Here is a 17,660-nt window from a genome sequence, read left to right on the forward strand (position 1 = left end):
GATTGTTACAGATACCCAAAGCAAGAATAGACTGTGGTGCTCCCCTCTCTGCCCAACTGACATAACTCTATGCAGAAAGGAGGGTCCATGATCTTTTTCATTGCAGCATGATCTGTGTCAATCTGCTGCAAGTAAACCCTGCACCAATCAAGACATCTGTTCCTAACACAGTGAAGGGCAGTTGGCACACATATGGCTGAGGTGTACCTTAACTCTCTGGTTCCTGGTTTTCAGAGGTTTACAGATAGATGCATTCAGTGTTTTGGAAGTATATTAGGGATTGCTGGTCAATCTTAAATCTGCATTAGCAAAGTTCTTGGGCAATAAATAGATCACTTAATTAAGGGTAGCTTAAATTACTTGCCAAAACTCACAGAGACAAACTGTGAGACTGTGGCAGAGCTCTGACCTTGCTCCTGTGGGTCCTGCACTTCTAGGCGGTTTATGCTTAGCCTCAGTGGCTCACTGTGACTCTCCACGTAGCCCTTCTCTCTCTAGGGCCAGGGTTACAGTCTACTGAGCCCTTTTCATCATAGGCTGCAAGGAGGTTGGTGAGAGAACTCCCACAGTCTCTGTTCAGCCTCCTGTCCTGACAGGGACCTGACTTCCCCTTCCAGGAGCTGTTCCTGTAGTTGTGGGGAACCCGGGCCCGCACTCTACTCCGGGTTCCAGCCCAGGGACCCTAATGGTAGCAGTTGTTGGCAGCCAACCTTTCACTGCCAGAGTTGCTACATTTCCCTGGGCCACTTCCCCACAGATCTCCTGATTCTCCCTTCTTCACCCTTACCTTAGGGCTCCTTTAACGATGTTTTAGGGTGTCTTCAGTAACCAGCCCTTCAGCCACACTTCCTCTCCTCTGGCTCCCTGGCTCCTCTGCCTGACTGGAGTGAACCCTTTTTATAGTAACAGCAGGGCCTTAATTAGAGTCAGGTGGTCACATTAACTGAATGGCCTCACCTGACTCTTTACAGGTTAATTAGAGTCAGGTGTTCTCATTAGCCTGGAGCAGCCCCTGCTCTGGTCAGTCAGGGAACAGAAAACTGTTAATCCAGTGGCCAGTATATCTGCCTTCAGCTATTCTGCTGTACCCAACTGGCCTGAGTCTATCACAGAGACCCTGAAAAGCTCTACAAGAGCCTTCCTTTCCAGGCCCTTGCTATTACTGCTAGACAACAATCCTTTCCTTCCTATCCAAGAGCCCATTTCCTCCTCAGTATTCCCCAGAATGCCTCATTATGCTGAACTCTCTGTTTTGTTAGCTAAATACCACCTCACTTTTCTTTTGGAGGAAAGACTTTTTTTTCCTGGAGCCATAGATTTCCTTTTGGCTTGTGTACCTGGCCAAAGCAATGATTCCTTTCTTTGTACAAAATATTTTTCTTGCTCAGCTCCGTATGATGGAGTACCGAGACCAATATTCATTTAGCTGCTGGGTATTTGGTAGTCTCATACCAACTAAATGAGAGTTCTTCCTTCACACCCAGTGACAAAGGTACCGGTAATCATCTTTCAAGAAGATTTAAAAAAAAATCCTGCCTTCTTTCCCAGGGTAGTCCCAGAATTCTCAGGCTCTTTGTGCATACTGTTTTTCTCTTTAGCTCATTCTTGACTGACAGTATCTTGTTTTTTCCTCAGTAATTTTGCTGCAATTATGCAAATTGCACCTGCTGTTTCTCCTCTGTTCCTGTTTTCTTTTCCAGTCTGGGTTTTCTTTGTTTTCATCTTCACCCGGAACTGGACAAGCAGGGCCTGCTCCTGCCCCAGTGGAGTTTGCCATAGACTTCACTGAGAAAAGGATTTGTGTTTAGCTTTATTAGCATTTGCTACAAGCCTTCCAATTTTCTACTAAAGTCACATTCAGTGTTTTATAACTCTCTTTGCATAGTGCAATCAGGCTGTTTGGGAACTCACTCCTAGCTACATACTATCTTATATTCAAAAGTGACATCCCTGCTTCAACTGAGGACAGTGTGGAGGACTGTGGGGCTTATTTGCTGGTTTCACTAAAGGTCCAGTACTGGGAGGTGCTGAAATCAGTGGGAATTGGAAGGGACTCGGTACATCTCAGGAAGCTTTAAGCATCTCAGAAGATCAGGCCCTAATACCTATGTCCTGTACCCATGGTTTTGCCTAGGAAGAATCTCTCTTGGTATTATTAGGTAGTTTGCTGCGGTTATTCACAATATGATGCACAGAATTCTTAAACTTGGCAAATGAGAGTACAGCAAAACCTGAGCTTCTGACTACATGCTATCTGCAGTCGTCTGTGTTGATGGCTGGCTGGTATCTCAGTGTTGGAAAGGTTTCCTATTGCCTTCATTTAAGTTCATAATGCAGTAGGCAGCCACTTGCTTAAAGCATTTCCAATCATTTGTACATTTGTCCACTTTTCAGATTCAAAGATTTTAAAGCCAGCAGTGACCATTATGATCATCTAGTTTGACCTCCTGCATAATCTGGGTCATAAATTTCACCCAGTGATTCCTGAACATAATCCAAAAACAGTTATGTAAATTGCCCCTCAGCCACCCTCCTTAGTGAGCCAGAATAGATAATATTAGCAACTTCAAGGCCTGGTCTACACTAGGAGTTTATGTTGAATTTAGCAGCGTTAATTCGACTTAACCGTGCACCCGTCCACACCAGGAAGCTAATTAGTTCGACCTAGAGGGCTCTTTAGTTCGAATTCTGTACTCCTCCCCGACGAGGGGAGTAGCGCTAAATTCGACATGGCTATGTCGAATTAGGCTATGTGTGGACAGAAATCAATCTTAGTAGCTCCGGGAGCTATCCCACAGTGCACCACTCTGTTGACGCTCTGAACAGCAGTCCGAGCTTGGATGTTCTGACCAGCCACACAGGAAATGCCCACGGAAAATTTGACACGCTCCAGCGCCTTGTGGATGTTCTGCAGGACCGCAGGCAGGAGGACAGAGCCCCCCTGCACTGTATCTGCACCCGCACTCCCCCGCCACAAAGTCCCAACCCCCCCTCACCCAAAGTAACAAGAAGGAGGGGCGACAGGGGCCGTGAAAACTGTCACTGCACCCCTGCAGAGTGCACAAATACAAGAAGGCTCTCATTCCCTAAATGTTGAGAAGTCCTTCCCTTCCTGGCTCACCGAAGCCCCAATCCCAGTTTCATCCCCTAACTGTGTAGCTGATTATTAAAAGTAGTTTGCCGTTAATTACTATTTCTGTCAAGTTTTTCTACAGAAGACTGTCTGTGAAGGGGGGGGAAAGGGGGTTGTTAATTGCATAGGACAGTCACCTTTTCCAGGGTACAGACACGGGGACAGGATCAACAGCAGGTCACACACACAGTGCAGTCAGTAGGCACCCTGGTCGGTCTGGGAGGTGTTTTCCATGTTCTGTGTGGGTGGGGGGTACGTGACTTTGTGGCATGGGAGGGCGGTTACAGAACTTACGCAGCGGTCCTTGTCCCAGACCACAGAGCCACGCAGCAGGGGAATCTGTAACTGTCCTCCCCTGCCACAAGGTCACGTAGCCCCCACACACAGAGTCCCGAAAAGGAGGGATGGCAGGCTCCGTTGAAACAACCAGTCCGGCACTGCAGACTGCTCTAGGAGCAGGAGCCTATCATTCCTCGAGTGTAGAAGGGTGTTAACATCACTGCACACCCTACCCACCACAGTCTGCGTCTCTGTTTCAACCCTTTAACGCGAATTCATTAATAAAGAAAACGTTGTTAATTAACAATGTTCCATTAACTTTATTTTTAAACATGTGTTGGAAGGGGGGAAACGTGGTGAACGGGGTATGTAACCGCAGAAGAAAGTCAACAGTAACTGAAGCAGGGGCAGGTTCAGCTTCTCTGTAAAGAAACTGCTCTCTGAGGAACCTAGCTTTCAAAGCCTCCCAGATGCACAGTGCTTCCCGCTGGGCTCTTCTAATTGCACGGCTGTCTGGCTGAGCGTAATCAGCAGCCAGGCGATTTGCCTCAACCTCCCATCCCGCCATAAAGGTCTCCCCCTTGCTCTCACAGAGATTGTGGAGCACACAGCAAGCTGCAATAACAATGGGGATATTGGTTTCGCTGAGATCCGAGTGAGTCAGTAAGCTCCTCCAGCTCCCCTTGAGACGTCCGAAAGCACATTGAATGATGACAGTTACCCAAGACCACCCTCGACACATTTTTCCCCCGAGCATGCATTGTGGGGAAATCCCAGAATTCAAATGGGCAGCGGGGACTGTGGGAACTGTGGGATAGCTTCCCACAGTGCACCGCTTCCAATGTCGACGCTGGCCCCGTTAGTGTGGACTCACAAAGTCGAATTAGTGTCCTTAGTGTGGACACACAAATTCGACTTTGTAAGGTCGATTCCACAAATTCGAATTAAGTTAAATTGAACTAATCTGGTAGTGTAGACATACCCCAAGAGCAGGGATTATTTTAATGTGAAGGATGTTAATTAAAGTTGCTTTAATTTTTGCCCTGGAAGTGGGAAAGGCATTGGTTAGAGCATAAGTGAAAGGTGACTATTTTTGTCATACTTTATTAAGTGTCCTGTTATAATGGCCAACAATTCTGGATTCCCTTTTAATGCCATTAACAGGCTTCATTACAGGTACCTTTGCATAGTAACGCATCATATCCAATATGATGTACATGGAGTGTTTACAAAGTCCTATTGAAATCAATGTGATTGTGCTTTCAGTCCCTGTTTAAGTATACCAGAGTCGAATAGAATGTTTTTAATAGCCAAAGGCATCATAAAAAGCAGTAATGTTACATGCACATTGCTGTAACTGAAACCTTGACTGTTTACAAAATCAACTCGTTGGGATATAGCCAGACTGATTCATCCAGAGGTGAATAAAATAACATAAAGCTGTTTCATACATACAGTACTTTGTGACAATATTTTGTTAGCCTTTTACGACTATTCATATCTCTGTCTGTGTGTGTCGCTTTCAGAAATCTAATTGTCAAGAAAATCTATTAGATAGGGTTGTTTTTTAACTACAAATGGAATGTCCCCTTATTTTTCATTTTATTTTCCTAACTTTTAGTTATTTTGAGTTCCCTGATTCACTCAATAATGTAAGGAGGCATCAGGTTTGCTCAGCATGTCACTCAAAACTTAGCACCCGGTACAAAACGTCTGTGCTGTGTGACTTCACCTCTATGGCAGCAACAAAGAATTAGCCCAAGAAACCCACAGACACAGAGGGAGACAACGCGTGGTTTTAAAAGGAAAGATATGGATCAATGACAAAATCCCCCCTTTTTTATCGTAAAATAGTCCCGGTTATACCGGGCTATCAACAGAAGTTCTTAGAGAATAGTGTCAGGTCAGTTCCTCAAACCAAATGGAAAGGCTGAGTGACAGGACAATTCCTTCTCTAGCCTGAGTGTTGGCAGCTGAACGCAGAGCCGGAGTACATGGGGGTTTGGGACTAGGGAAATTGCTCGGCGGCTCCTTTGCGATGCGCGCTGCTGCTGCGGTTACCCCAGTCCTGAGGCTCGAGGCAGGAGCCGGGCACTGCAGATTCAATCAAAGGGCTGTGGGGCAAAGCCGCCAGGCTCTCCGCTGGGGTAGAGAGAGGAGGCTGCCCTGAGCCCAGTCTGGTGTGTGTGAGGGGATTGCCATTCACTTCACCGCGGGTCTCTCAGGCGTTCAGGGGTTTGCCCAGGGTCCTGGCTTGGCATCCGACACTCGGCAGGGAACGTGTCTTCGGGCAGCCCCGGGGCGTGTGCTGCCCAGGGACACTCGCTGCTGGGCGGCGCGGGTCCCGCCATCAACATCCCGGCGGGACCTGTGCCGCTCGCCCCCCGGGAAATGCCCCCGAGCCCAGCCCGTCCGGGACAGAAGGACTCGCTCCCTTGCGACGTTGTTAGTCACCCGCTTGTAAAGCACAACAACGCCCTCGCCTTTGTGCAGCGGGGCGCGCTGTATATTTACTGTCCTCGCCTGCTACTTCCTTGTTCCCCCAGCGGGCCAGGTGCGGCAAACCACCCTGCGGACACCGCACCTGGCCCTGCGGATGTCGGAGGAAGAGGAGGAGATGCGGCTGCTGTCTGCCCGGTCCCCCTGCCAACACCCCCCACTGGCACCAGCCACCCGGAGCTGCCATCCCGCCCCGCCGCTTGGCACCTGGCTGCCTGGCTTGGGGGCAGCCGCAGCGTCCCTGGCTCTGGTGGCGTGTGATGCCCTGGGTGCCAGCCAGATGCCAGGCGCCTGCGTGACTCCCCAAGGGAACTGCACCCGTTTCCCGTTCTTCTCGGACTTCAAGGGCCAGAACAGGGTGGCCCTGAGCGCCCTGGAGACCGCCGTCCTCTCCTGCATCTTCCTGGTGTCCCTGCTGGTCAACGTCTGCGCCATCTCGCTGCTGGCCAGGAAGAAGAAGAAGCTGCGCACCGCCAACTACCTGGTGCTCAACCTCTTCTGCGCGGACCTGCTCTTCATCAGCGCCATCCCCGTCATCCTCGTGGTGCGCTGGACCGAGTCCTGGGGGCTGGGGGACGTCGTCTGCCACATGCTCTTCTACGTGATAAGCCTCAGCGGCAGCGTCACCATCCTGTCGCTGGCGGCGGTCAGCCTGGAGCGCGTGGTGTGCATCGTCCGGCTGCGGCACACGGCCCGCTTCAGCTGCAAGCTGCTGGCCGGGGCCCTGCTGCTCATCTGGGGGGTCGCCGCCCTCGCCACCCTCCCGCTCTGCCTCTTCTTCACCGTGGAGCCGCTGCTCAGGCACGGCGAGGTAAGCCGCGGCTCCGGCGCGCTGCGCTGCGCCAGCCTGGGGCGATGGGGGCAGTGGGGGCGCGGGGCAGCGCAGTGCCCAAGGATCCAGCCCACCGGCGGCTGCTGCCTAGTGACCCAGCAACCCCAGCGGGTTGGGAAGTGGAGGGTGGTTTCGCTCCCTCCGAGCAGCCTGACTCCAGCCTCGCCTCCCCCAGAGAGTGTCCGCAGCATCTGCTCGGACAGGCTGCGCGTCCCGGGTTCTCACCGGCGCCGCAGAGCAGCTGCGCGAAGTGCGTGCGGGAGCCGGTGTACCTGGCTCCCTGCCCCGGGAAAGCGGCGATGCTGCCGCAGTCCTGCCGGGGCGCCCCGAGCTGCGATGCTGTTCTTAGACCACGTTTCGGGGGGGGGGGCTGCTGGAGATTATCCAGAAGGCCGGATAGGATGGATTCAGGTCGAGGGGTGTGTGACTTGTTCTTCCAGCGGGTGTTGCAGGGTAGAGACCTGGGATTATACACTGGAGCCGTTACCCGGAGAGTGATGCCTACCTCCGGACTGGGGTTAGACGTTAAGAGGTTAATGCCCCATGAAGTGTTCTAAGGGGGACATTTTTCAACAAAGCCTTCAAAGGTTGGCAACACCTTCTCCTTGTTGGCCCAGCGCGGTTGCTGGAACAATTGGTATCGCGGGGGTGCTGAGAGTCATTGAACCGAACTGTAAACCCTGTATTTAATGGAGACCACTTCAAGCGACAGCAGCACCCCCAGCACCTCTAGTTCCAGCACCTGTGCAGACCAATATTGATGTTGGGCATTACCTATGTTTATTAGGTTACATTTAGCCATTGAGGTGTGGAATCAGAGTAGGAATGAACTTCTTTTAATGTAGGATTTGATCCTGAAGTCAATAAATAGCAAAAGTCTCATTCACTTCAGCACAGCTGAATCAGGCCCTAATTAAGGTCTTCAGTAGATCAGTCCCACATTCAGACTCACATGGATTTTTTCCCCCATAGAACTGTACCACCAGTTACTTTGTTCCGCAGTGCTTTGTCCTTGCACTGCATCTTGTATAAACGTGAGGCGTTGTGTGCCAGCTTAGAGCTAGGAAAGCCCCTTTTCCGCATATTTCTCTTTTCAGTGATCAGCTGCCTGTGCCCAGGGAGTAGCGCCTTGCATTAATTCATATACGAGCTTTCCCTGAAAAATGCACAAATAATCCCTCCTGCATGCAAAAGCAAACAATATGCTTACAGAATAGAATAATGATTTAGTCAGTCCTTGCAGGTTTTTAATGGTTTTTCCATTTGTTTATTTAGAATTTATGAGTTTACATTTGAAAATTGTCACTAGCATTTGCTATGCTATTTAATTATTGCACCAATTCCATATTTGCATACCAAATCTTGTGAACTACACACCTGTCATCATGTTTTGAAAAACATTCCACATTGAAACAACTATTTTGTTTTCATTAGTAACTATTTCCATAGGTCCTGTTTATGTAGTGGCCAGTTACTTTAATGAGCACCAAGTCAGATGAAGTGTAAACATTGACATACGGTTCCAGAGAACTTTATACTGAAAGTAAATATCTAAAATATAATATTAATGATTTTCTTTTATTCTTTGTAAACAGGAAGTTCAAATTTGCACCTTGGTTTGGCCCAGCATTGCAGGAGAAATCTCTTGGGACGTAACATTCACCTTTGTTGTCTTTGTAATACCAGGATTAGTCATTGTGATCAGTTATACAAAAATTTTACAGGTATTTTTTTCTTATTGTTTTATTACAAAATGACATCTGGCTGGCTAGTAATGTAGTAATGCTAAACAGTATAGATTGTATTTGCTCAAGTATAACAGTTTCAACTGAGAGAGTTTTGTTTCCATTATAAACAGCAGCGAAGCTTGAGCAGTGTGTTACCAGAAACCCAAGATAGGAGTCAGTCTTAATTCATGTACACTTTGGGGCACCTTACTTAATATCATGTATTGATCATAATTAAGGGCCTATATAAACTTGCTAGAGATACTGTACTAACAAACATCTCAAACAACTGAAAAATCACTGTTGATCAGATCCTGCATTGTTTACACCCCCAAAACTCAAAATGGATTCAATGGGAGTTGTACGACAGCAAGGAAGAGCAGCCCTGGGTCATAAAGTCCTTAAAACTGTTTCCCCGCCCCCACTCCCTTTGAATCTACACTTTTCCTGCTTTAATTATGTGTCATTAATTAATTATGTGTCATTAATTCGGGGGCGGGGGGTCCTTCGCCCGAGCCCCACGTGAGTTTTCCGGGGCCCCCAGAGCAAGTGAAGGACCCCGCTCCAGGGCCCCTGAAAAACTCTCATGGGGGCCCCTGTGGGGCCCGGGGCAAATTGCCCCATTTGCCCCCCCCCGCCCCACCCCGCCCCGGGGCAACCCTGCTTACAAGCATGAAAGAGGTTCCTTGGTTTTGACTTTCAACATGGGAGTGATTTTCCCCCTGAATTAGGGTCCAAGGCAGTGAAGTGCTGAGAGCCTTCTGAGAGATGCCGAACCCTCTCCCTGAAATTAACAGGAACTGAGGGAGCTCAGCATCTATCAAGGCCTCTCAGAAATTCAGGAGACCAAAGCCTCAGTATCTCTGCAGCAGCCTGCCACAGGCTGCAGTTCAGAAAGTCAAAGGTACATTGTGCTGAACGTTGCCCCATGTTAATAACATGGATCTGTTTGTTGGTGGCCAAGATCTGGGTTATAACTCCCTGTGCGATTTTGGACAAGTCTGTTAACCCCTTGGTGCCTTAGCTTTTCCAACATTAAAGTAGGGACAATACTCTACCACCCTTGTAATGTGCTTTGGGATCCTGTAACGAAATGAATGACGTGAGTGCAAAAAGACTGATTCTGCCCTGCCTTAGGGCTGCTTTGCAATGCTCCACCTGCACCACTAACCCCAGAATGGGCAGAGCCAGTCTTATGCGCCTTCATCACCACTCATTCCTGAGGCCAGTGCAGGACGCATCCCCAGCAGCTCTCTCTTGAGCCAGGGTATTGGACCTTGACAAAGCAGCACCACAACTGAGGGAGGGCTAAAGTGGCTTAAATCACAACGAGCATTCCTTGGTCAGAGCTAATGATAAGGAACGAAAGTACTTACTCATAATTAGATGCTGGAGAGGTGGGCAATATTACTGGTAAAATTTAACATATTTAAATACCAAATATTGAATCTAGTGAACAGTAACCCTCACTATTCTGGTCCCACTTTAACTGAATTTCAGTGAACTAAACCAAAGTTTCACAAGTCACAATCGTTAACATGCTTCTGTAACCCATCTTTGCTGCTAGTGAGAGCTGTGCATGAGGAAGGAGGATTTTGCCCCTAAAAGCAGAGATTTTTCTAACTCTCCAGCACCATTTTCATACTGGTTTCAGGATTACAAAACCATGGTAAGACAGTATGTAAAACAGCTTTTTTCCACAGTAAAAACAACACAGTAATATGATTACAGCATGTAGAGAGGAAAACGAGGTGAAAACTTTTGTATAATAGTCAAACAATAAACAAATTGCATTTCAGTAGGAATAAGGGTTTGTATTCTCAAGGTGACAAACATTTATTTTCAATGCATTGGAACAGGTATTCATGGCTCTGTTCAACATAGTTATTTTTCACTTTCTTCAAAATCACATTTGAGGGTTAGGAAATAACAGAGAGAGGCACCAGCAGCAACAGGGCTGAATTATAGAGCTGGGAATTGGGGGAACTCCTTACCCCAATTTGCAGGTGTGAGCTTCATCTTCCCAACCACTCCACATTTTACCTATCTACAGCCACATACTGAGACTTAATGCGGATTTCACTTGATGTGAATAAGGTCACTAGCTTGTTAAAGAAGGATAAGGATACGCCTAAAAGGTTTTGGGTTGTAAATTACCTCAGAGCTTTTTGAACAGGTCTTAACATTTCTTAAACACCATGCTTTTGTATTATTAATAAATTAGTGTGTACTATATGTATTTCACAGAGTACATCCTCTAAGATCTTGGGTATGCTGTTTAGCTTCAGCTTTCTCTCTTCTGACTCTGGACTGCCACTCCTGCCCCTGCCCTTCTCTCTCCCCTCCTGACAATGCATTCTTTTCCTTCTTGTATCGCTTTGCTTCTGCAACTCCCTTTTTATCTCACCTTGCTTCTAGGATTCCATCACTTTCGCTTTCCTTCTGCTTCAAGTGAATTGGCATCCAATCTCTTTCCCTTCCTCTAGCCTAGAACAGACACTGTTTTCATGGAATTTGAACCTTTAAAAGTTTGGTTCATTCTAGAAATAGGGGCCTCTTTTTCTCCCTGTAAGACAGCAGTAACTTCTGTTGAGCACAATGGGAGTTACTGATGTCCTATATCAGGACAAGCAGGCTTCAAGAGTAAGTTCAGTTTCCAAGAACGCTTTCTCCCATCCATACTATGAAGAAAAATAGGCAAATGGGCCCAAGGGCTGCTGACACGAATGCAACTTCACCGTTAGTGAAAGCATACCATGTAAACGTCATGAAAGCAAACAACATCTGCCACCCAAACAAACATTTGCCACCCAAAGAAACACATTCCGCCCATGATTAGCTGAACCGATTCGCAAGCTGTGCTAGACAAGAAACATTTTAAATAGCAGCCCGGCCTTTGAAATAACCTGCATAAATCATTCCACTGCTGATCAGTAGCTGATTATATCTTCAGTGCTGGATCCATCAACTTTGGGTGTGTGCACAGCAGTGATTTAGAGCAATGATAAAAGGACAACACGAGTAATGTCAACTGTCTCTTACTTGTCCTTTCATTACTATTGATACTAATAGATTTTATTTGTACATCACTGGTACACGGAAGTTTCCTGGGAACTTTTTAATCAAACAAATGCAGGTTAAGGGACTAAAAGCATCAGGTAAACACTACGTTTTAAATAAATATAGATACACAAATAAAACTCATATTCCATGGTAAAGGCCTTTTGAAATAAAAATGTTTTGAAACCTGCTTTAAAGGGCTAATTCTGTTACTATATTCAGGTCAAATGGAAGGAGCTAGCCCTATCCTCACAAAGACCTAAATGGTGCCTCTCCTGTTCCTGCAAACTCCAGACTAGAACAGAGCACTTCAGAAAGCACGAGGGTAAATAGGAAGCCAGAGGCTCAGAAAGGTATCAAGGACCTAGGCCTGATGATGGGCCTTAAAAGTTAAAATCAAAATCAACCTCTGCAGCAATTAGTAAAAAACCAGCGCTTAATCTGTGCCAGGGCTTGCCAGCGCTGAGCCCCAGCACCTCTAGGGTTGGCAGTTCACAGCCCTGGCACCCTTGGGCTTGCTGGGTCAGTTACGAAAATAAAACAAAAATTGCTTGAACCCCGGCACCTAATTGCTTGATCCCTGGCACCTCTTCCATTAAAAATTAAGCACTGGTAAGAACATAATGGCCATATTGGGTCAGTCGAATGGTCCATCTAGCTCAGTGTCCTGTCTCTGACAGTGGCCAGTGCCAGATGCTTCAGAGGGATTGAACAGAACAGCACAATTTCAAGTGATCCATCCCCTGTTGTCCAGTCCCAGCTTCTGACAGTCAGAGGCTGAGGGACACCCAGAGCATTGGGTTGCATCCCTGACCATCTTGGCTAATAGCCACTGATGGACCTATCCTCCATGAACTTATCTAATGCTTTTTTAAACTAGTTATACTTCTGGCCTTCACACCATTCACTGGCAACAAGTTCCACAGGTTGACTGTGCACTGTGTGAAGTATTTCCTTACGTTAGTTTTAAAATTGCTGCCTATTAATTTCACTGGGTGACCCCCCCTAGTTCTTTTGTTATGTCAAGAGGTAAATAACACTTCTCCGATTCACTTTCGCCAGAACAGTTATGATTTTATAGACCTCTATAATATTCCCCTTAGTCATCTCTTTTCTAAGTCCCAGGGCATTTTATTTTCCCCTCATATGGGAGCTGAACCATACCCCTAATCATTTTTGCTGCCCTTACCCTTAGCTTTTCCAATTCTAATATATCTTTTTTTCAGCTGGGGCAACCAGAACTGCATGAGTATTCAAGGTGTGGGCATACCATGAATTTATATAGTGGCATTATGATATTTTCTGTTTTATTAAATATCCCTGCCCTAATGGGTGCTAACATTCTGGTATACAGGATACCCTCTGCCTATTCCTGATTTTGGTCAAGCACCTGCATGCAATATTAGCAACAGACCACCATTTTGGCAGCTCACTATATAGAACATGGTAAAAGGCTAACCCAGATGACACAAAAGGTAGATGCTCGGAGCCGTTGGTTGAGATACAGCCTCCCTCTGGTGTCCTCTGGTGATAGTCTTAAACCCATAAAAAACAGCTCTGACCGATCAGCTTTCATAGGACCTTATAACATGAAGCCCTGAGTAAGAGCTATGCCTAGACACCAGATTACATTTGCCCCAGTAAAGACTGGGAAGCCTGGAGAAATGTGGTTCTTCTTACATTTCCTTTCTGATGTAGTCAACATAATTTTAGTCTTGCCACAATTCAACCTAAGCCATCCAATCTTGGGATTTTATATTACAAGTGCAGAGATGCATAATATCTCTCCAGAGCCTAGAGAAAGTGGGATAGATAGCAGGGCATCATCTGCACTACAGTCACATCCAAACCACGTTTCTCACTAACTCTCCAAGAGACAAGCAAAACTGAACTGGGGATCACCATATGTAATTCAAGCAGTGGAGACTCGCCTCCACACTCCTCTTTCACCCTGTATTCTGTCTTCTCTCTCTGTCTTTGACACTAGAGAGATCTCTCCCTCCTTTTTCTTTTTTTTTTTTTGTTTTTTAAAAAACTGCAACCAAACAGCCTCACAGAATCCAAAAAAAAAAAAATTCTTGCTCCCATCACACACACAGTTCCTAAGAGAGAGAGTACTTCCATTTTTTTTTGCTTAAGCAGGCATGTAACCACCCTGCTCCTTCAACACCAGGAGAAGAAATACGTATATGCTAGATGAGACTACTCCATGGCATCATTGTACAATGAGCATGATACAAAGCATTACTGGGGTGGTGTTCAGTGATCACACAGTGCCTAGGTTTGCTTGCAAGAGTTCTGGGTTTATCCCGTGTCCAACTGTCTGTGCATAACAAGAGTGCCAAAGTATCCTGCCACAGGCCCTAATACCACAACTGAGACCAGTTCAAAACAGTTATAATCATATCCTCAGGTAATGAAGCAATACCACAGATATCAGGCCTCCTTGTCCACTCTGGTAACAAATGCCAGCTTGTCACAAGTGTAGTTTCAGTGCTGTGTCTAGGCTGAAATTCATCATCTACATCTGTATTCTCCAAGTGTTTCAGTAGTTGCCATCATCTTCTCAAGAGCCTTGGCCAAAATAGCAGATTAGAAAGCAGTCTGTAATCCAAATTGTCAACACTGCCCGACTCTCCTGTCTCTCCTGTCAGGCAGGACCCAAACCACAAGACCTTCACCAACTCAGCGTCTAAAACTGGTCTCAAATCTTCCCACCAAAGCAAGGAATTTGAGATCTCTGTATGCAGCAATAATCTCTTAAACAGGGTGTCATGTGTTTGCAAAATCTTATTCTTAACAAACCCCAGAGAAATAGCCCTCCAGTGATTATAGATAGTCCAGATGACTAAAATAAATACATATAGTAAACGGGATTGATAAATCGACAGACAAGGTGGGTGAGGTAATATCTTTTATTAGACCAACTTCTGCAGGTGGGAGAGAAAAGCTTTTGAGCTACACAGATCTCTTCTTCAGGTCACTTCGCCCACCGGATCTCACTAAAATTGTGGGACACAGGGCTGGTCTTACAGATGGGTGATGTGGATGACCACGCAGGGTGCCATGGTTTGCAGGCAAGGCACTGGTGTCAAGAGGCGAGGAGCAGAGCAGGCCTTGGGTGTGAGGCTGCAGAAGGGAGCTCAGAGTAATGTGGGGGGGAGGCGGCGGGAGCCTGGGGCAATAGGGGGATGAATGGGGAGGCAGCATGGGCCAGGGGTGATGGGAGGATGGGTAGAGTAGCCAGGGGAGGCAGTAGGGGTCAGGGGAGGCAGAGGGGGCCAGGGGCTATGGGTGGGTGTGTGGGGAGGCAGTGGAAGCCAGTGGGGATGGGTGGGAGGCCAGGGGGAGGCAGCAGGGGCCAGGGGGGATGGGTGGGGAGCCCAGGGAGGCAGCAGGCCCAGGGGTGACAAAATACAAGTTCTCCCAGGGCACCATTTTCCTTAAGAGTGGCCCTGCTGGGACCAATATTGCTACAACACTTCAAACAAGGTTGATAAATGATTTTTGAGGACATTGTCAGCCCTGCAAACTAACTGAATTTTATACAGAGAATAATTGATACGGGGAAAAGTTTGTCCTGAGTTCAATGTTTATCTCCACTTTCACTCTGAGCAAGGCAAGTGTGATTATTAATCTTTTTCTTATTGGGGAACATGTTCAAAAGCGCAAAAGGCAGTTAGGTTCCTTACTCCCACTGATTTTCATAGCCTCCTAGTTAGGCACCTAACTGAGAGTTGTGCCTTTGCAAATCTCTCCCCTTGTCCACATCTTATGGACAGGAAAACTGAGACACAGAGAAGTGAAGTGACACCTCAAACTACATACCAAACCAGTGGTAGTACTCCTGCTCCCAATCTCACCTTCAATCCACTAGTTCATGCAGCTTTTTCAATAAAAATAATGTGCATGTAGAGAGTGATTAAGCTAGAGAAGAAATATTAACAAAGTATTACACTGAATGAGTCAAATAGCAACTTCTGGAATAAAAATGAATAGGCCAAATCAGCACAGCTTCACTGATTTCATTGGAGCTGATTTACACCAGCTGAGGATCTGGCCTAATGGGAGAAAGTATTTAGCTGAAGTGTTTGTCTGCTGAATTTTGGAGGTGGGGGGGTTAGTTTTATTGGATCTACAATTAGGAACTTGAAATAATTTTAATTTTGCTGTGCTGACTTCCGTGAGAATGGATTTTCCACAAGCCCTAAGCATTCACAATTCCAACGGAAGGCAATGGGAGTTGGGGAGTCTTAGCACCCCAGAACATCAGAGCCCACAGCCCAGCTCCTGAAACATGCTTAAGTGCCTAGCTCCTACTAAAGCCAATTGAATTGTTTCTTGAAATCAATCTGGATCAGGGCCTATGTGCCTCAATCTTGCTTATTATGCTTTTACAGAAAAAGTGAAGACTTTCATAAAGACTACAGGATGCACAAGGTGTCAGGGCGGTTGTAAACAAAGTAATTCTGATCAGTGGCTGATAAACCAAGATGTCAAAGATAATACACTAAATTTTAAAAATACATTCTCACTCAAGTTTAAAACCTATCACCTAATGGAAGTAGCATGCATCTGGGAGGTCTGAGAGACAAACAGAAATTTTGTGGAAAAAAATATTCAGCATTTGAAAGACATCTCTGCTTTAACCAGTGTACCATACCACTGAAAACCCATACACAGAAAAGTCTGAGCCAATCCCTGGACCCAGGCACACTCAGATTTTGGAGGTGGGAAAATCTGAACCCAGATCCAAATTCTGCAAATGGTCCATCCTTACAATGGGCAGAACCAACATTCTGGACTCAAACACCTACATACTTTTTTCAGGTGTCAAAATGCGGATCTACATTTTGAATCTTGAGCCCATCTCTAACTATCTGTAATAGAATTTTTAGTGCAGCTCTACTCTGAAAATGAGTACGCAAAAATGGCACCTGCTTACTCAACAGTTCTGCTTCGTTTGTGTACCAGTCATATTTGCTGACTTTAGTGACTAAATTACATTGTTACTACTTTTTACTCCTATTTACCTGCAGAGCCAAAATGTCTATAAAAGAGTGAGTTGAATTCTCTTCTTTGTGCATCAACATGATTGTTAGCTATACTCCAGTCACAGTCAATTATCCCTGTGTAAAAATCAACAGATTTACATAGATGAAATAACCTAGATTATCATTTGAAGGCAATGGGATTTCAAGGGTAATTAAAGGCCTAATTTGACTTTAAAAGTATTAATGCAAAATGGGTGATGAGCAAATGCAAAATAAGTGATGAGCAAATGCAAAATGGGTGATGAGCATGAGAAGGAGAGAATCCAGCTTGACTACCAGACAGGCAGAGTTTAAGGGCTGACAGGAAAAAAAACAAACAATTTTTCTACTAGTTAACTCAGCACATTGGCAATGTACTCATTGAGAGGCAATAAATACAGAACTCTTGCCTTTTTATAGACACTTCCAGAGCAGAAACATGATTTGCCAAGATTCACTTCTGCAGCTTTAAAAAAAAGCTACTCAGCAAGAACTCTCTGTTACAATAAACGTTATTTTGTTTTTGAATGCAGATTACAAAAGCATCAAGAAGAAGATTAAATGTCAGTTTAGCCTACTCAGAAATTCATCAGATCCGAGTCTCCCGACAAGACTACAAGCTATTTCGAACTTTGTTTGTGCTTATGATCTCTTTCTTCATCATGTGGAGTCCAATTGTCATCACTATTCTCTTAATTTTAGTTCAGAACTTCAAACATGATTTGAATATTTTGCCATCATTTTTCTTCTGGATAATGGCATTCACTTTTGCCAACTCTGCCGTCAATCCAGTTTTGTATAATGTTGCCCATTTCAGACATGAATGGCGGCAGTTTCTTTTGTGTTGTGCAGCTCTTCCTGGACGGAGAATGACTAATACAGAAACCACAGGAAGAAGACATGACCACAGAGTATCGAACTTATCTGTAATTTACAAATAAGTACTGTATGAACTATGTTTCAGCTGTTGCTTTGGCTGCTAAACCATACACTTCCCACACTGACCAGCTCACCATTTTATAGTATTATATGCTAAAGAAAGCAGATAGGAAAATAAATATATCTATGGTTCAACTTTTACAATCCTAACCCAGGCA

At 45.8% G+C, this 17,660-nt stretch overlaps 1 protein-coding gene across 1 annotated transcript; it reads left to right on the plus strand.

The window, feature by feature from the left end:
* Positions 1-5,961: 5,961 nt before the first annotated feature.
* Positions 5,962-17,617, plus strand: FFAR4 (free fatty acid receptor 4). Its single transcript, XM_039481244.1, has 3 exons — positions 5,962-6,722; positions 8,339-8,467; positions 17,097-17,617. The coding sequence occupies exons 1-3, from the start codon at positions 6,009-6,011 to the stop codon at positions 17,502-17,504; spliced, it is 1,251 nt and encodes a 416-aa protein (XP_039337178.1). The 5' UTR covers positions 5,962-6,008; the 3' UTR covers positions 17,505-17,617.
* The last annotated feature ends 43 nt before the right edge of the window (positions 17,618-17,660 follow it).

This window comes from Mauremys reevesii, linkage group 7 (assembly GCF_016161935.1).
Source record: "Mauremys reevesii isolate NIE-2019 linkage group 7, ASM1616193v1, whole genome shotgun sequence".
Lineage (NCBI taxonomy): Eukaryota > Metazoa > Chordata > Testudines > Geoemydidae > Mauremys > Mauremys reevesii.